Source organism: Perca fluviatilis, chromosome 17 (assembly GCF_010015445.1).
Source record: "Perca fluviatilis chromosome 17, GENO_Pfluv_1.0, whole genome shotgun sequence".
Taxonomy (NCBI): Eukaryota; Metazoa; Chordata; class Actinopteri; order Perciformes; family Percidae; genus Perca; species Perca fluviatilis.
The window spans coordinates 3463090-3483724 of record NC_053128.1 but is presented as its reverse complement, the minus strand read 5'-3'; the positions used below and the strand labels follow the sequence as shown (position 1 = coordinate 3483724).

The following is a 20635-nucleotide window of genomic DNA, read 5'->3' as shown; positions in this document are numbered from 1 at the left end:
CGCTACTTCCTGATGCTCCGAAAACAGATGTTAAAGGGAACTGAAACATTGCCGCACAGGAGGCCAGTCAACACTACACTTAGCAGCAGGTAACGTTAGCCTACCGTTAGCTAGCAGCTGGATTAAACCCGGTTAAAATGTTTACAGCTAAACGGTGTAAAGAGTGTCTGTATTTCACTGGAGAGGACTCCTAACACCGGACAGTAGCTACCGTCTGAAAAACACAGTCAGTCGCCAGCCTCGTGGTGCATTCACTGTAATTGTAAAATACCCTTTTCCCATCCAGTGGTTGTTTTCACCATTTTGTGCTCCTTTTTTTTTTAGATCAACTTTTTATTGTTTTATATTTTTGAACAACAAATACAATTGAACAAGGTGCTCCTTTTTTAAATATATATATCTTTCGGTTCAGGCACCGTTTTAAAAGTATCTTATCATGTTGATAAGAGCATTAAAATGAGAAAAAATAATGGGAGAAAGGTGATCTAAGCAACTTTGTCTCAAATAACCACTTGTTACAACCGAGGTATGCAGCAAAGCATTTGTGAAGCCACAACACGCACAACCTTGAGCAATTGGGCCCCACCGGGTACCACTCATCTCCTCTAAAAATAGGAAAATGAGGCTACAATTTGCACGAGCTCACCAAAATTGGACAGTTGAAGACTGTAAAAATGTTGCCTGGTCTGATGAGTCTCGATTTCTGTTGAGACATTCAGATGGTAGAGTCAGAATTTGGTGTAAACCGAATGAGAACATGGATCCGTCATGCCTTGTTACCACTGGGCAGGCTGCTGGTGGTGGTGGGGGTGTAATGGTGTGGGGAATCCCTTTCGCCTTCAGAACTGCCTTCATTTTTTGTGTCATTGATTCAACGAGGTGCTGGAAGCATTCTTTAGAAATGTTGGCCCATATTAATATGATAGGGTCAAACACGGTATTAGTATGGTGTTCCTAATAATCCTTTAGGTGAGTGTATATACACGGGTACATGTAAACAAACACTTTTCGGAAAACTGACAGCTGTGCGCGTTGTTATTTTTGAAAACGGAGAGGTTGAAATGTCCATTTATGAAAATAGCCGGCCACGTGTAAACGTAGCATAAAGCAAGTTCAGTTGCCCCTTGACTTAACTCTTCTGGGTAAAGCATGACCTTGATGGCTGAGAATCTTGTAACGTCTTGTTGTTAGTCTTGTTGTTTCATGTATGATCACTGATGAAGAAGTATACACTGTGAATTATATTGTATAATATAACTTGATTGTAATTTTTCCAATGCCGTTGGCAGTATATGTGTAAATTATATGTATAAATAAATTAGAAGAATGCATTTAACTTGTGAACTACTGTATGTACCTCAAAATATCTGTTTAAACTTTGGCATTCGGTCTTTTTTAATGTTGTAAAACAATAAAACATAAAAGCTGTCATGGAGGGTGAATACTTTTAATAGGCAAATCATTTTAGATGATATTGGGGTTTAAATTTAGGTTTAAAATAAGACATACCTTTCAATCATTCATTTGCTTTAGTAAAATCTCTGCCTTATTAAATCCTCCCAGTTTCCTCAGAGAGTCTTCACTGGATCATCAGTCTGTTGAAGCTTTCGCTGAGCTTCTTCAAGAAATGTTGTTACTGAACCAGTTTCACTTTATTCTGAGAGAAACAGAGAAAAGGGTACATTTTAACTGATATTTATTTCAATTATAATGATGAATATGTGGCAAACTGTGTTGTTAACAATTTTGTTAGGGAGCACAAGAGGGAGCTATAGCACTGCATTACTTATGAGAGGATTGTGTGGACCTAGACTGAACTGGTACACAGTATAGGTCAGTACATTTACTCAAGTACTGTACTTAAGGACAATTATGAGCAAGTATGGATAATTGAGCAGGCAATGACTCTTCAAACACACACATGGGTGTGTGAGTATTAAGATAGACTTGAAAAAAGCACAGCCTATCCTATACTGCAGGTTTATGTGATGTGTCTCCTTGTCAGACGTGTATAAAGTACTAGAGACCCAGACTTGAGTATAAGTACAAGTGCTCTATCAGTGAGTAGACGTAGAAGTTAAAGTGCTCTTTAAGCACCACACTTAAGTGGAAGTACTAAAGTATTCAACATTTTTTGTACTTAAGTATTGTAAGTAGTTTATTTTAAAATGTACTACTCAAGTACTGAAAGTAAAAGTACAAGTATTGTGTTATGTAAGTATTAAGGAAAGCAGTCCAAATTTTGAATATCATATTGTTTATATTATTTCAAATGTTTAGCCTAAAGGACACTCCCAATTCCTTTGGCTGTAGCAGCAGTGCAAGGACAGGAATGTACAACACCGCAGCATGCCATGAACCACGGCTAGTTAGCTAGTTAGCTAGTTAGCTAGTTAGCGAGCGCTTACTGATAGCTCAAGCTGGTGTGCAATGTGTGTATTATATTTGTATCTTACCTTGATATGTTTCTTCAAATTTGATGGTGAATTTTTGAAGGCCATTATTTCGCAAGTAGTAGAAGTAGGCACTTCATATGAATTGTCTTTCACTCCGACAAATGAAAACATGGACTCTAAGTAGGGCCAGGGGTGGTCTCCTTCCCTCACCGCCACGATCACTCCAAGTTGAAGGTGGTTGTTTCTTGTTCTTCCATCTCGAAACAAACTAACAAAGCTCCAGTGTTCTCAATGCAGGCAGGCAGCAGAGCGAAAGGCAGAACAGGAGCACAGCGGTCTTCTTATTTTTTTATTTATTTGATTAGGACAACATCAATCAACATTTCTGTAAATGCACCAGTCGGCTAATTTTCAACAGTAGTCCTAGTTGCATGCATGGGAAGAAAGCAGAGCACACGGAGGAAACCCACGCAAGCACGGGGACGGGCCTGGGACGACCTGGCCTCAAACCCAGAACCTTCTTCCTGTGAGGAATCAGACAGTTTGATCGCTTGATTTGCTCAGTGATGAGCCAGCTTCATCAAACCTGGTGACAATGTGGGTTTGGAATGATTCGTAACATTTTTATCATTTTAACGAGTAACGATGCAGCTCATACAAAATGTATCGGAGTAAAAGTATTACACTCATAGAAAATATGTACTGAAGTAGAGTGGATGTAGGAGAAAAAAATAATACTCCAGTAGAGTACTGATTCAGCCTTTTAGTACTTAAGTACAGTAGTGAAGTAGTTCTACTTCGTTGCTATACATCTCTGCTCCTTGTTCAGTCATTACTTCATTGTAGTCATAAAGCCTGAACAGTGTTCCTGTTATTATGTTGTTATGATTTTCTTATTTGGAACACATGTAGATTAAAATAACTTTCCGTTTGGATGTTTCAGATTTAAATATGAAGATTTAACTCTCTTTTTCTCTCTCTCTCTCTCTCTCTCTCTCTCTCTCTCTCTCTCTCTCTCTTTCTCTTGCACAGTATGATGTCATCACGCCTGTTTGTTCACATGATGTCATGGCAGCTGATAACTTTCAGATGTGAGAGAGAGATTTTTTCCATTACGCTCAGTGGACTCTCGCCCTGAACAGCCAAATAACCTCAGAGTGAAGTCAGCTTCAGTCTGGATACAAACAGCATTGGATATGTGAGACAGGCTGACGTTGTCCTGTGTTTTCATTTAATATTTAATTACATTTTTAATTGTACTATACAGATAGAGTAGGTCTAGACCACACTCTATAATTTACAATTCCATTCAAAAGCAAACTTTTGGTACGTCAGTGGTGAGGATAAACTTCCTTTTAACAGGCAAATACCTGGCTCTTAGTGTGCAGCCATCTGACCAGTTGGGGGACAGGGAGGAGAGAAAGATACAAATATGACTCATAATCATATCAGTTGGTATAATGGATTATACAACAAGTAGTCTATATCAACGACTAGGTGCTGCTGGAAATTCCGCAGGATGTCCCTGATATTCGGCCGGATGTCCATCACCTTCTGCTTTCTTTGTGTTGGCATTCTAAACTCCGGTGGATTTACGAGGACTATGGTTAACTGCTCCTCAGATCTCTGCAGGGTAAATCCAGACAGCTAGCTAGACTATCTGTCTAATCTGAGTTTTCTGTTGCACGACTAAAAAGAACCTTTGAACGTACACACTCCACCAAAACAAGTTCCTTTCCGAGGCTATTTTGCAGAGGCACCGTTGCTCCGTCCGGCACTGCACAAGAGCGATTGTGATTGGTTTGAAGAAATGCCAATAAACCAGAGCACGTTTTTCTCCCATCCCAGAATGCTGTGTGGACTAGTCAGACCTTCCTCCGGAGAGAAGAGAAAAAAATTAAACGAAAGATCTGACACACCTGAAGTACACTGACATCAACCATCTGTACAACATCAGTCTGAATAAAAAAAAAAAAAAAAAAAAAAAAAAAAACCTCTAAAAAAAAAAAAAGCAACATGCAATTGTGTCTTCAAATCAGGATAGCTAAACCACAGATATAATTTATTTTTTTTCAGCAGATATCCTAGTTACAACTAGATTGAGCTAGCAAAGCAGTTTTGTGTTTCTATGTGCGGTAGTTATTCAGTTTGGAAAATCCCATGATCTTTACAAAGCTAACGTTAGCTCCAGTTGACCGGCTGACTCACGTCAGAATCATCTCTGTTGTTTGAAGTTCACAGTCTATCTAGTGAGTATCTAAATCTATCCATGAAAAAAAAAATCAGCAGATATATTAGTTATAACAGGATTGAGCTAGCAAAGTATATATTTGCTATAATTATTCAGTTTGGGAAATCCCAAGATCTCTACAAAGCTAATGTTAGCTTAAGTTAGCTGGCTGACTAAACAGGGAGGGACTAGAAATCGTCTCTGTTGCAGTTTTTTATTTATTTTGAGAGTGAATTGCAGTGCAGGGCTTAGCAGGGCGTCGAGCAGGGCCACGAGTAAAGGGGGCGGTGTGGCTGTGTTCTTCTGGAAATCCACAACCATCTTCACTGTCTTCAGAGCGTTTAGCTCCAGGTTGTTCTGAGTGCACCAGACGGTTAATCTATCACTTTTAGGTGGACCATAGACATAAAATGAGTAGATGTAGTATCTGTGACGTTACCCATTGGTTTGTGGACTGCCGTTTTAAAGCCTTGAGTTTGGCGATCTTGGGTTTTTGCAACCGGATGTGACAATTTTTTGTTTTGACGAAAGGTTAGAGCTTGGGAGAATGATGCGATCAAGCCTGTGTATTTTATGGTTGCAATGGCTAAGCTAAACGCTAACAAGGGAAAGTTGCTAATTTTTAACTTCTGAAGCAAGTCAGAGAACCAGGGAGAAAAGCAGAGTGGAAAGGACGCAGCCTTAAAGGGAAACAGGTGCTCATGATCTGTTTATCAGATCAATCCCAGTTTGTTCATGTTAACGATGAATCCTCCATGCAGGCAAGTTAGTCATGGTGTTCCCCAAGGATTTGGTCTTGGACCAATTCAATTTACTTGATATATGCTTCCTCTAGGCAATATTATTCACTCAAGCCAAATGAAACCAATCAGTTAGTTAAACTTCAAGCATGCATTAAGGACATAAAATCCTGGAAGACCTACAATTTCCTGTTATTAAACAACAAAGTTATTGTACTTGGCCCCAAACACCTCCAAATCTCATTATCTGGCCCATCCAGTGGCATTGGCCATCCAGAGTAGCTATATTGGCATCCCGCACCACTGTCAGAAATATTAGTTAGTTTTGATTAGGATATCCTTTAATGCCCAAATAAAAAACATTTCAATAACTGTCTTTTTTCACCTGCGTAACATTGCCCAAATTAGGCACATTCTGTGTGAAAATGATGCTGAAAAAAGAATCCATGCATTTGTTACTTCGAGGCCGGACTATTGTAATTCCTGATTGTCAGGTTCCTCAAATAAGTCCCTTAAGACTCTCCAGTTGATCTAGAATGCTTCAGTGTGTGTACTGACAAGAACTAAGAAAATAGATCATATTTCTCCTGTATTAGCTCCTCTGCATTGGCTTCCTGTAAAATACAGGATTGAATTTAAAATCCTTCTACTGCGGTCAGGCACCATCATATCTTAAAGAGCTCATAGTACCCTATTGCCCCACTAGAGCACTGGCTTTCAGAATGCAGTTAGCAGGTTGTTCCCAGAGTCTCCAAAAGTATGTCAGTCCAGGTTTGCCTTGGACCAGCTCTTAGTTATGCTGCTATAGGTTTAGACTGCAGGGTGACTTCATTGGACAAATGGAACTCCTCTCTCCTCCTTTCTCTCTACATCTGTGTGCATTCATGTGCCATTAATCTAAATCGAGAGTGCCTGAGAAACATGTTGAAGAAGGGCGTCTTGCCCGAAACATCCGTGTGGCAATAAAAAATATTAATTTGAGTGCTGTTCAGATTACATATTTTGTTCCCAGACAACTCAATTTATTTTCCTCTGAAAATACAGTGAACACATCTGCTGTATTTGTGTGAGTGTGTGTTTGCCACACCTACTCTAAGAACTGTAATTACTTCGCCCAGCCAAAGTAAACACTGATTTGTGAGCTCTCTCTCTCTCTCTCTCTCTCACACACACACACACACACACACACACACACACACACACACACACACACACACACACACACACACACACACACACACACACGCAGGGGTTATTTGTTGGTTGGTCCTCAGGCTTTTAATATTTGGACTCTCATCAGGTCAGGTCTCTCAGCCAAATGACAGAAACAGATTTAAATCAGGATCTGATGTGATGAATTATCAATAATAATTATCCTAAACACGGACCCCCATTTGATAAGACTTTGTCCCAGGGTCCCCCATCTGATCGGATTCTTGCTTATAGATGTTTTATTACAGAAAGTGAATGAAACCCATTACCAAAATAGCCTTACAATGTCACTGTGTTACCTGGATGGAGTTTTAGTGAAAATTAATTATTTAGTTTTTTGCTGAGGACCCCCTGGAATCCCCTTAAATGTCCCATACCATGCTCATTTTTAGGTTCATAATTGTAAGTTGGGTTTCTACTAGAACATATTTGTCTAAAACACAATCTTCACTCTCACAGTCTCTGCACCGTCATTGCAGCCGAAGAATGACTGTAACGGCACTGTAGTGGCATTTTCTACCTATATAGTCAAACACAACTGCTTTATAACAGGGATGCACTGAATCCAGGATTCGGCTTCGGATTTGACTGAATATTGAGTTTTTTGATGGGGTTCGGTTTCTGCCGAACCTTAGAATGTTTTTCCACCGAACTGAACCCTACGCGCGCTACGCTGGTCGACGTAATGCCGTTGTTTACTGGAAGGTGTTTACGTAGGTGGAGCGCTTTCGTGAACAGAAAAAGTGTTGTTTGGCAGTACTTTCAGTCAAAAGAAGGCCATTCAAGTCCAGCTACATGTTCAATTTGCAATGTAGATTTGTCTCGTGGTGGCGAGGACCCTAAATAATACACATCATGGCCGCTGTTTTTTTGCATTTGCGTATGAAACACCCGAAAAAATACGACTTGTGCATGAAGGAATCTACAGACAGCAGCCAAAACGCAGAAACTTCAGGTAAATAAAATGAAAAATACACTGCTGTGGACGTTGTTTACTTCATTAATGTGTTAACTGTGTTAATGGACTGAGGATGGGAGGAGGATTCAAGATTTGGTTTTGGATTCGGCAGAATCTTAACCAGTGGATTCGGTATTCGGCCGAAAACCAAAAATCTGGATTCGGTGCATCCCTACTTTATAATAAAAAAAGACAAGGCAAATTTTACTTTTTACAATATGGGAGCTTTTAAGGACCCCTGGTGGTCCCCGGACCACACTTTGAAAACCACTGGACTATAGTATTATCTACCACTGAGGTTGTAGAGGTCATGCTCTCTGTACTGTTAATGTGAATTTAAGGATTTTCACTCTCAACAATTACACATATTACATTACATGGGTGTTTCATAATTAGGGCTGTGTCAAGGTTGAGTCAATACCTTTGAATGTGGCTGTTTTAAGGCAAAACTATGAACTAAATGACTTAATATTCCTAGCAATGTGGAGAATTCTTTAAAATTTCGTGTTTTTAAAGAAACTGTTTTTAGTGATCGGCCCTTATTTCAAACAATAAAGGAATTAAGACCTTTTTTCCTGGATTTTGTATCAGCATAGTCTGTATTTATAAATAGGACTAATTAGTATTATAAATGTCCACCAATTATATTATATTTACTAATAATAAATATAAATTCAGGAAATGGGATTCAAATGGAAAACATTTTTTTGGCAGAGGACCCCCAGAGCCCCTGCTTTGTCACTTCTCAAACCAAAGTTACACCCTTGCCCATGTGTGTGTTTAAAGAGTTATTGGCGGATCAATTATCCATGCTTGCTGTTTAATTCAAAAAAAGAAAAGTTGTTTGCTACAACAGTGCTGGTGCAATCCATCCCTAGTGCTATCAGTAAACGTCAGAGGTATGATGGAGAGGGAGAGAGAGAGAGAGAGAGAGAGAGAGAGAGAGAGAGAGAGTCTGACTCACTCTGTCTGTTCTCGGATCGTTCAGCAGCTCTCTGCTTCTCTCTGTGAGTATTAACCTTCGTCATACATTATTATTGTTCGTATGAACATCCAGCCGCGGTGTTATGTTTTATTACCCCAGTTGGAACAGATGAAACCATGGGAAAATGGGGTTTTGGATCGTTAGATGTATCTTGTGTGGATTTCCACCAGCCTCGCGGTGTGAAGTTAACGGCTGTACCGGGAACTTTAACGTGTTGGAAGCGCACTGACAGATCAGAGAGGAGAGGGCGATCACACTGTAACCGCTTCACTACTAGGAGGTTATCACACAGCATTTTAACGTTTTCGCTGTCTGACTAACTGAGCCTATGCAGGGACGCTATCACTAATTATTAAAATGTGTTTCAATCAGCAATAACAAGGACGTGACATAACCGATTAAACATTTTTTATTAATAATGAGCCCTGGCCTGATGTTAATAATATTTCACTGGCACTTTGTCATAAATTATTGGCTCATTATTATCGGATGGATCAACATGTAAGCAATATTTTGTAGTATGTTGTAGCTGGCTGATTTGAACTATGAACACACTCAATTCATAACAATTCATCATATTTTGATTTAGTAATCATTTATTTTTGTGTCAAATATTTATTTGCAAAGTGAAATGTATGTGAAATAAAAAGTATATATATTTTTTAGTGTAGTGAAGTAGAAGTAAAGCAGAAGAAAATGGAAATATTATAAGTAATAAGTAAGTAAAGTAGGCCCTACCTCAGATTTAGGTTATTATTGGATGTTTGATATTAACTATTGCACAAGGCTGTTTCAGAACTGTATGTGTTGGCTGATAGGTAAGAAATGTTGCTATGTTGGAGGTAATTTAGAAACTGTGCTGCCATTGCATCGTTTGCCCACCAGAGTGCACTGATTGGTGGGCAATATGGTTGTATATACACAGTGATGCTGATACTGCAATATGTTTTACAATTAGAATATGTATGCCAATGAGAGAAAATCTTAGTCCATTTGTTTTTCAGCTGGTGTGTTCAGGTGTATGCAGCCTGCTCCTGTATTGTGTCTGTGTTACATGGTGGACTCAGAGTAAGGAGAAGAGAGTGTCAGAGTTGTGGCTGTTCTTTCAAAGAATGTTCAAAGAAGGTAAAGTCCGCACAGCAGCTTAACGCTCAGGACAAATATTGTAATAGTGCAAATAAGGCCCACAACAATTCGGCCCACAATTTGGCCTTCCGAGGAAGGATCATTCACTTCCTTGTCATGCACCAGCAACTACATGGATGTGCACAACATAGTCTTTTCTGATCTTCTTTCAAAGAACCCACTGATCATTGATAGAAACAGACATAGGCTGTAGGGACATAGGGTCTTGCTGTAGCTACCCTTAGGATAGCCATAGCACCCTGCTAGCACAGACATTTCTGTGGTTTATGTATCATTTTTATAATTTTATAATTTGAAAAATTAATAAATACATTAATTAAACAAACACAATGTTTAGACCAGTGTTAGGCAAGTTACTCAGGAAGCAGTCTTGCATTGCTAGACCTTCCTCCACAGCTCTGCGGAGGACGGTCTGGCTGGTCCACACAGCATTCCAGGACGGGAGAAAAACGTGCTCTGGCTTATTGGCATCACTTTAAACCAATCACAATCGTCTTGGCCGGTGCTAAGTGCCGGACGGAGCAACAGCGCCTCTGCAAAATAGCCTCAGGAAGGAACTTGTTTTGGTGGAGCGTGTATGTTCAAAGGTTGTTTTAGTCGTGCAACAGAAAACTCAGATTGGACAGATAGTCTAGCTAGCTGTCTGGATTTACCCTGCAGAGATCTGAGGAGCAGTTAACCATAGTCCTCACAAATCCACCGGAGTTTAGAACGCCAACACAAAGAAAGTGGAAGGAAATGTACATATGGCAGAATTTCCAGTGGCACCGGAGCAATCCTGGAAGTGGAACGTCGTGGATATAGACAACCTCACAGTGACCGGTACCCGGCTCACATTATCCTTTTCTCGGCTAAATTTAACTGTAAAGACTGCTAAACTTAACTGTTGTGTGACCGGTCGTGACGTGACCGGCCGGCAGTCGTCTAATTTCGTAGGATATTATACGAATTGTTGTACTAAAGTAAGATATCATACGAACCATTCATGAGATAACCAGAGTTTAGAATGCCAACACAAAGAAAGTGGAAGGTGACAGACATCCAGCCGAACCTCCGACTGCACTAGAACAATCCCGGAAATGAGACAACGTGAATATAGACTACTAATAGTAATAGTAATACGTTACTTTTTAAAAAGTAACGTAAAAAAAAAGTTAGAATATTACTTAATTTATAACTGGCAATTATCAAAAGTAATTAGTAAAGTTACTCAATATATTACTATGTTACGCTTATAATGAGAATTCTTCCATCTGTTGAAATTATTTCTCTCTCCGTCATCCTTCATTTAGCTTTTTGGCTATTAGCCGACATGAACTGCCCTGACCTGCGCTAAATTACGATAAGCGTATACGTCATAATATAAGACAGCCTTCCTAGGACAAAAAACGAATCACATTCTGGTAATGCAGTAATGCAGCGTTACTTGGATTAGCTACTGTAATATCATTAATCAAAGCAAAATTGTAATCCCTGACACAGGCTCTGACACACCAACCCAACGGCCGACCATTGGCACAAAGGCAGTCGGACTGATCAGTCGGCTCCCGTCTCTCAAAAAATTGCCTCGGAACAAACCGAAGCGACGCCGACTTGAGCGTACATCCTTCGCGTGCGCGAGAATTAATACGTCACCATAACAGCAGGGGCCGCTAATCTGTATTGTCGCCCAAAAAAATAGACCTAGTAAACAGACGCTGTCGTCAGTCATTGTTTTCATCAGAGAGTGTTGATAGTAGTCAAGAAGGATCGTTGTTGTCATTACTCGCTGAACGGAAGAAAATACGATGGCTAGTAATACCAAGATACTGGTGTTGTCAGCTCTCAGGCTTCTTCTTGTGGAAGAAACACTGATTTGCTTGTCAAGGGCTAGCACTCCACCAATCAGATTGGTTATTGAGATTCAAGAAGTCGAATCGTCCAAAATGGATGCAGACGGCTTGGCACGGAACAAACCGAACAGACTCGAGTCACCGACCTCACCAGACTGTTCCGACGGCCGATAATCGAGTTGGTGTGTCAGAGCCTTTAGACCAATAGTTTTCTGTGAAAAGTAATAATAGTACAGTGCTATATATATATATATATATATATAAATATATATATATATATATATAGTAATGCGTTACTGCCCAACACTGTTTAAGACAAAAAAAAAACATAACACAGGTGATCTAATTTGGCAATGGGTGCAGCATACATTGAAGTTTTGAACTTACTCCCACTTCCTGTTAGCCAGACCACAATTTGGAAACTTACCATTAACCAAGCATGTGGAAACCATAGGTGGAGACTCATGTGTGTGTACACTTCGGGGGTGTTGCAGTAGAAATTAAAATGCTTCAACCAGCACATTAATGGGAAACCCACAATTTCATAGCACCCTCACTGAAAAGTCAAGCAAACCCCATAGCACCGGAAAAAGAAAATCTCAGCCGCCACCATCAGACTGACTTCAACATGGTGTTTGACTTAAAAGTAAAATATTTCTGATACATTCTCTTCTAAATATAAGAAATTAGCTATTTGTCTCTATTGGTCTATTAAAGCACAGAGGAGTTCCCTTTCTTCTCAGGAAACAAATATGCGAGGTGCCGATCGACCTGAGCAGAATCAGATCCTCATGTATCTCTTGGTCACTTTTGTTAGGCTACTAGATGCTGGACTGGCCTATGTTGTGTGCAACACTTTCTCATGAAGGGGTCCACATATGATTTGGTACGAAAATGTATGTACACCAAAACATATGATCCTACGGAATTAGGAGTCCACCGACTGGTCACGTGACGCCGGGTGATTACTTTGACGCCGACTGGCTACAAGCTCCATGACACCGAGCGGCAGTTGCTAGTTGTTTAAGCCGCTAAAGGGCTTTGTGAAGTCGGCTACAGACCTCCGTTGTATCAGCTATGGTTGGTGGTTCAGTTACCCAAAAATAGGTGACCTTGAGCCTGGTACAAAGCACCGAGAGCTGCCGGGCGTTTCGGCGGACATTACGGTTAAATTTAGTCCACCAAATTTGAGCGTTTTGCCTCGAAGAAAGTTAAGATTAGGCACCAAAACGACGAATTAAGATTAGGAAAAAGATTGTGGTTTGGATTAAAACACTCCTAAGGGACACACTTTTCCTGGGTGAAAGTCTTTAGTTTTCCCCAGGAAGCGAACTCCGCTGTCTGGGTTGAAAGTCCTGAATGCTTACGAATTACAGTGCTTAACTTTTTGTAGCTTTTTGAACGACTCATTCATGAGAACAGGCTGGTTGTGTGATGTATCTCTGCTTTTTTTTCTGGTCTGATCAAGTTTGTTTTAAAACAATACTGACATTCCCACATGTAATGAAACAGTTTTCGGTCACTAATTGGTAGGGATAGATTATCTGCCCTGGCCGATTATTGGGTCGTTTTTTGGCAGTTTGCAGTATGGCTGGGTGATATGGACCAATATTCATATCTTGGTATTTTTTGGCTCAATGCCGATACACAATATATATCTCGGTATTTTCTATAACGTGGGCTAAATGTGCAGATGTAAGTCAAAGCCACATGTGAGGTGTCGCAAGCACTTTTATTAAAACAGGCTGTGATTAAAATAACATACATGACATAATAACAAATGAAAAATTATATAAAATAGCTATATAAAACAAAAAAAGACCTATCTCTGAGAATGCTTCTTCAGTTGCTATCAACATCAACAACAATAATCAAAAGACTGATTAAAAGAGAGACAGAAAGAGAGCTCATAGACGTGAGGGGGGTAGCATGAGATGGACTGAAGTTACTAATACAAAAACTTTACTTGACCTTAAAGCTGATTGTTACTGTACAGTTCTCTGGTTTGTCAGTGAGATGTCTGAACTACACTGCAGAGTGGATTCTCTATTCACAGAGAGACGGCTGATTCATTATAAACGTGTCCAGCGCGGGTTAAAAATGGAACTACGATAATCTGGTCATGGGTCACATCTCTCGCCCGCATCTAGGCCCAGTAATCCAGTAAACTTACATCCAGTAACTACTGTTCTTTGGTGTTTTCCACCATTGCGGCCACCACAACTGAAAGTTACCAGTGGAAACACTGGTACAAATACAGATTTTCCTCTCATGCTCAACAAAATTAACAGCTGTGCAAATAACAATGAAACCATAGGCAAATAGAGAGAAAAAAGTGCCTCCCCTTCTGGTGGACCTCATGGGACCTTATTTTGAAAAAAATAGACCAAGGAGAGAGTATTTTTTGATTCCGTTTGAATTGAGCCATGAATTACACATATGATGTTCGTCAATTTAAAAGATATGTTGCAAGTTAAGAAAATAACAATTTGTCGTAGGTTTGTAGTAGTACCACTTAGTTTTGTATGAAACCGCTTAGTAAACTACATCTCTCATCTCCCATAATTTACAGCACCTTGCTTGATGGTCGGCTTACACAACACATGTCACGTTATCTTACCTGATTTGTAAAGTTTGTTTCAGCCGAGAAGCAAAAGAATGAGCAAGACCTGTTACTCATGTGAGTAACTTTACATCCTGATATGAAACAGAAACAGTGTAGCTTCAGCGAGACGTCACCCATACCACTTTGAAGTGTGTAGTCTTTCTAATTACATATTTATATAGGTGGAGTTTGATACAGGGGCAGGTGATGATCTTATAGTTATACGAACAAACTTTTCTGACTGACTGAAATGATCTTTTAAAATTGATGAACATCATATGTGTAATCCATGGCTCAAGTCAAATGGGGTCAAAAAGTAATTCGTCTCCGTTCACCACCATTCGTATTTTTTCCGAAATAAGGTCCCATGGTGATCCACCGGAAGGGGAGGGACTTCGCCTCTCTATGTGGCAATGTATCTCCCTCCATATATATATATATATATATATTATATATATTGATATAAACGGTATTGTCTAATCCCATATCATTGTCTTGAAAAAATTTTTTTTTTTTTTTCCCCCAACTCCAGGGAATAAGCTAAGTTAGTAACATGCTAATGCAATAGGGACATTATGCACACAGATGGAGAGAGAGAGGAGGAGAGAGGAGCTCAGTGTGTCATAGGAAGTCCCCCGGCAGTCTAAACCTATAGCAGAATACTGGGCTGGTCCAAGGCAAACCTGAGTCAGCTTTAACTATAAGCTTTATCAAAGAGGAGAGTTTTGAGCTTACTCTTAAATGTGGAGATGGTATATGCCTCCCAAACCAAAACTGGGAGCTGGTTCCATAGTAGAAGAGCCTGATAGCTGAAGGCTCTGGCTCCCATTTTACTTTTTGAGACTCTAGGAACCACAAGTAACTTTTTTTTCTAGTGGGGCAATAGGGTACTATGAGCTCTTTAAGATATGATGGTGCCTAACCATTAAGAGCTTTGTAGGTAAGAAGAAGGATTTTAAATTAAATTCTGGATTTTACAGATGGTAGAAATGGTATATTTTTTCCTAGTTCTTGAATGTACATGTGCTGCAGCATTTTGGATCAACTGAAGAGTCTTAAGGGACTTGTTTGAGCAACCTGACAATAAGGAATTACAATAGTCAGCTCGAAGTAACAAATGCATGGACTACTTTTTCTTCATCTTATTGAGACAGGATGTGCTCATTTTTGCAATGTTACGCAGGTGAAAAAAGGCGGTTCTTGAAATTTGTCTTATGTAGGCATTAAAGGATATAGCCTGTTCAAAGATAACTCTAAGATTCCTCACAGTGGTGCTGGAGGCTAGTGCAACGCCATCCAGAGTAGCTATATCCTTAGATCAGGGGCGTAGGACTGGGGGGTAAAGGGGACTGAGTACCCAGGGCCCTCATGTGAGGAGGGCCCAAAAAGATGCTAGAATGAATAGCTGTGAACGCGGGTAGGTACCCATAGAGAGTGCCTTTCTACAGCGCACAGAATTTTTGCTACGCCCCTGCTTTAGATAATACGCTTTGGAGGTTTTGGGGGCCAAATACAATAACTTTAACATCAGGAAATTGAAGATCATCCAGGTTTTTATGTCCCTAAGGCATTCTTGAAGATTAACTAACATTGGTTTCATCTGGTTGATCGATTCATATAATTGGGTATCATCTGCATAACAGTGGCCACTCTGGCCTCAGGGATATACATGACTATGGCCGCTGGTGCCACTAACTTCACTTTTCATAGAATGGAGCTGCCAATTACCGAAGCTGGCTCCTCAGCGTGTGTGCCGCTAAGTGAACAGAAATTGTTGAATTGTGAAGGGGTTGGTGGTTAACCGTGGGCATCGGCCTAGAGCTTTGCTTCCTTGGGACACCCACTCTCCCGCCTGCTCAGAAGGTGCTGCGGGACCACTAGCAGAAGCTACTATATTTATTGACCGGGTGCTACCGGATATAATAGTAGGCATAGATCTGACAAGAAACGAGGATGTCCATCAGATATGGCACTGGGTTACATCCACATACAGTATATCACTACTAGTGCATTTGGAGATCTATAGTCAGGATAGTCTCGCAGTGCCAGACCTATCTCCACAGCACTGCGGAGTAAGGTCTGGCTTCTCCACAAATACATTGCAGGATAGGAGTAAAAACGCTCTGAGTTGTTTGTATTTCCTCAAACCAATCACAATCATCTTGTGCGGCAATAAGCTCCAGACGCAGCGTCTGTGGTTTTGTAAAATGGTCTTGGGAAGGAACTTGTTTTGGTGGAATATTTGCACCCCAATAAAAGAAAACGTCATATACAATATTAAATTAAGTAAACTGTTCACACAATACAGTAACGTGAGCTATTTAAATTAGTTGGATACATGGTTTAACGTAATTTGCTCTTTCCAGGGTATCGCCCTGTGTAACGTTACTTCGTCCACAGCAATCTTGCCACAATCGGTCCCAAAACGTCTGAGTTGGATAGTAAATACCATAACGTTGTAAATCTTTGCAATTATTCCCCAAAAGAACCAAGCAGGCCTGCCTTGTTGCACGATCCAAATTTTCTTCAAAACTTGCCATTTTTGTTTCCCCAAAACGAACAGAGTTTTGCAAGGCAAGGGACATCCGGCCGGATCTTCCGGCGATTATCCAGTAAATGAACTGTTGTCGATCCAGACTATAGTCAGGAAGACAGCCTCTGATTGGTCAACACACTCACTCCACTGCATTCTGGGAGTCAAAATGGTGAAGCAAAACAAATTGATATGTTTTCATGCCGAAAAGATAACCATAGTTTTTTATGTATCATTTTGAATTAATTGTACAAAGTTTTGAAAACTCTTTGGAATGGAGAAGCTATCAGTTTTAAGGCAAAAAAAGAGAGTATGACTCTACCATGAAGCGATGTAGGTATCTAATTTCGGGTAATATAATGAATGATTTCATCATTGTGGATTTATTGTACAAATGCTCAAAAAAGACATATCTTCTGGAAGGCCTTCAATTGCAAGAGCAATCTTGTAGAAATGCCGCAGATCTTAGTTCCCGGATGCTAAAAATGTAAGTCTCTACACTGCATCAATCTGGGGATATTGAATACAACATAAAAAGTATAATTTGATGTCTTGTCAACATCGTCGTCCCAGTAGGTTAATGCATAAAGATTCTTGAGCGTGAAAGTTCCTTCCTGACCTTGTGAATAGTAGTATTCAAGGTGCACCTAATGACTTTTTCCTAAATATCAAACACATCTGACAGTTTTCATCCCCTTCAGTTAACGTAATTCTCCCATCTCATCATCAGCTGATTGAACAGTGGAACTAACAGTATTATACAGTTGGGCTTTTTTTGTCCAATCAGAGCTGGATATATGTCTTCAATCTCATCTCTGTAAATAACATGCACACACACACACACACACACACACACACACACACACACACACACACACACACACACACACACACACACACACACACACACACACATCAGTAGCATCAATAGTCAGCACCACTGTTTATCTTCTATCTTCGTTCTCCTCTTCTTCTTACAGAAGTGTCTGTTTCTTTTCCTGCAGGCACTCGCCTTCTCTTCTTCTCTTCGTCCTGCCTTCATCCTCCAGCCGCCGACGTCAGGGGAACATTTCAATCCCCTCTTATATTCAGGATAATCTGATTATGAAGATTTCCTCTGAGACGCCTTTTTGTCAATGACAGCTAAGATGGAGACACCTTTCTACCACGATGACTCCCGCTTGGCTGAAGTCGTCCCCGGCTTCACCCAGATCGCGGAATACGAGCGTTATCCGGGAAGCAAGATGCTGATGAATAAGAAGGTCATGTCAATGGTGGGCAGTCATCACTTCCCAGGCGGTGGTGCAGCAGGAGGCAGGGGCGGAAACCACCACAACCTGGGACTCGCCGGCAACAGCTCCTTGATGACATCAGCGGCGCCATCGACGGACATGAATCTGCTGAAGCTGGCGTCCCCTGACCTGGAGCACCTGATCATCCAGTCCAACCAAGGACTGGTCACCACCTGTCCCGTGTCGAACTCCAACAATCCCTTCATGTACCGCAACCAGGCCACCAACGAGCAAGAAGGATTTGCTGATGGCTTTGTCAAAGCGCTCGCCGACCTTCACAAGCAGAACCAGCTGGTGGGAGGCGGCTCCATGTCCCCGTCCTCATCCTCCACCGTCTCCCTGCAGACATCCTACCAGAGGAACCTGATGTCCAGCGCAGACATGCCTGTCTACACCAATCTCAGCAGCTACAACCCAGGCCAGGTGACGTACCCTGTGGGGCAGATGGCGTACGGTAGCGCCTCAGGCCATGGTGGTGGTGGAGTCCCTCAACACCACACCCGAGGCATGGACGCCCCTCAGACTGTCCCTGAGGTGCCTCAACCGCCGGGCGACCCCACATCCCCGCCCTCCCTCTCCCCGATAGACCTGGAGACACAGGAACGGATCAAAGCAGAACGCAAGAAGCTCCGCAACCGTATCGCCGCGTCCAAGTGCCGCAAGCGGAAGCTGGAGCGGATCTCGCGGCTGGAGGAGAAGGTGAAGGCTCTTAAGAACCAGAACTTGGACCTGGCCTCCACCGCCGCCATGCTGCGGGAGCAGGTTGCGCAGCTAAAACAGAAGGTCATGAGTCACGTCACCAACGGCTGCCAAATCGCTGTTGGCTCAGCCACTGCAAAGTCTGGAGGAGGAGGGGGAGGCACCGGCAGCGAGGACTCCAGCTGCTGAGGAGGCGGGACACCAGGAGAATGTGCATGGGAAAATAAGCCGATAGGTCGAGAGGCCGAGGGTTTACTTTGACCATTTTGTCGTTTTGCTCGAACTCTCGGTCGGAGCGAGGCAGAGAGCAAGACGTCAACGACGCCTCAACAGGACAGATGGACGTTTAACGGGATTTATGTAGCCCCATAAACCGCTGTCAATCACCCAGCCAGAGGGGGGCGGGGCTTAGAGGAGAGCGAAGTTCTGACGTTGAATTTTTTAAGAGGAGATGGGGGCTAATTTAATTTGAAGAGACTGTGTATGTGAACAGGCACATTTATTTGACAGGTGAACTACATTTACTGACAGATTTCCAATTTTTATTTTCAGATGTCATCTCAGTAAATAAACTGTACTGGAAAGAATGGAAACAATTTTCCACCACTGATTTTATTCTAAGTTACAGTAAAAACATTGTTTGAATAACTCAATTTTTTACAGTGTGAAGTTGATCTTTTATTATTTAATACAGAGTTGAGGAGATCAAAATACTCAAAGCTAAATTATTGTGGAAATAATCAGATTACTTTTAGTTACAGTGAGAACTGTAATTTTCTTGTCATAATTTACAATAATCGGAGTTAGGAGAGTGTCAAAGAGACAATTTCAACATAACTTTTCCAAATCCCGGAAAACTGCTCAAAATGGCCGATACTGCAGTTTTGTTTTGTAATCTGATTACTGTAATCTCTTTGCTTTTACTACAATCCCACTGTGTGTTCACGCAGCGGAAGAACCATCACTTTACAAAACAGACTTGGACAACCCTGTTTTTACAGTAATTTATTATGGTTGTGATAGATATTATGCAATCTGAGTACTGCACTCTCTTTACTTGTCTGTAACTAAAGCTCAGCTGTGGTTGGTAATAATCCAGTGACTGTTTAAAATGTTGAACTGTGTTTCTGTGTTTTCTTCGTCTGTTGTTGCTGGATGTTAAAAACCTTTAAATTTATGTCTTCATGAGGAAATAGTTTCAAGTGTCTTCGCTGTTTTTCCAGCTGCTTGTTTTTTTGGTTGTTGGCTGGTTGAAACTTTTCTCACTTTCTTTGGATCTTTTAGAAATCGAGACTGAAGGAAATGTTCAATTCAAGATCTGCCAGCGAAGACGTCTGTACATGGTTTCAATCTCAATTTAAAAATCTGATTTTTTTTGTTTTACTTTTCAACTAATGGAACTAAATCCTGATGTGGGGAGACAATTTCACTTTCAACTCAATAGCAGGTTTAACAAAAAAAAATTATTTGACGGATTGTTGACACTTATATTTTCTACAGCAACAAATATTACTGAACATAAAATAAGATGAAAAATGCCAGATGAAACATTACACAACTCCTTTATTCTCATTTAATAACAATATTGTGCATATAGGATATGACTATTGAATCATATTTATCATTTTGATAATTTGCAGCTTTTTTTATTGAAGCCCATTTCTGCCAGGGATAGAGAAAAAATGTTATGATGCACTTAAATAAGTATTTTGTCAAATGTCATTTTGACCTCTCAAACAGCTGATTTTGACTTTGTATCATAATTTAACCCCCCGGTAGTAATGGGCTTCCACAGGTTACAATAAATTAAATGTGCTGCTGGTTCTGGGGTACAGAACATTTTTTTAGGAAGTTGATTTTGTTTAAGATAAAATTGTCTCAGTGGAACATAAAATGTGTTCCACTTGCTCTTGTAAAAAAAAAAGACCCTTAATACTCAATGTCGGGGTAATTAAGGCTACTTGATTAATTAATTATTTAATTAATTAATTTTTTTTTTACAGTGTA

At 40.7% G+C, this 20635-nt stretch overlaps 1 protein-coding gene across 4 annotated transcripts; it reads left to right on the top strand.

Moving 5' to 3' along the window:
* The first annotated feature begins 8482 nt into the window (after positions 1 to 8482).
* Positions 8483 to 19823, top strand: june (JunE proto-oncogene, AP-1 transcription factor subunit). 4 transcript variants are annotated; one of them, XM_039780844.1, is made up of 2 exons: positions 8483 to 8543; positions 17642 to 19823. In XM_039780844.1, exon 2 carries the CDS (start codon positions 17774 to 17776, stop codon positions 18815 to 18817), a length of 1044 nt encoding a protein of 347 aa, XP_039636778.1. In that variant the 5' UTR covers positions 8483 to 8543; positions 17642 to 17773; the 3' UTR covers positions 18818 to 19823. The 4 variants fall into 4 exon arrangements, with proteins under 4 accessions (XP_039636778.1, XP_039636781.1, XP_039636779.1 ...); XM_039780847.1 differs by lacking the exon at positions 8483 to 8543 and adding an exon at positions 8559 to 8801; XM_039780845.1 differs by lacking the exon at positions 8483 to 8543 and adding an exon at positions 8816 to 9022.
* Positions 19824 to 20635: the final 812 nt, after the last annotated feature.

Coding starts and splice junctions, on each gene's coding strand:
- june (XM_039780844.1), top strand. CDS start 17,774: ATGACAGCTAAGATGGAGACACCTTTCTACCACGATGACTCCCGCTTG.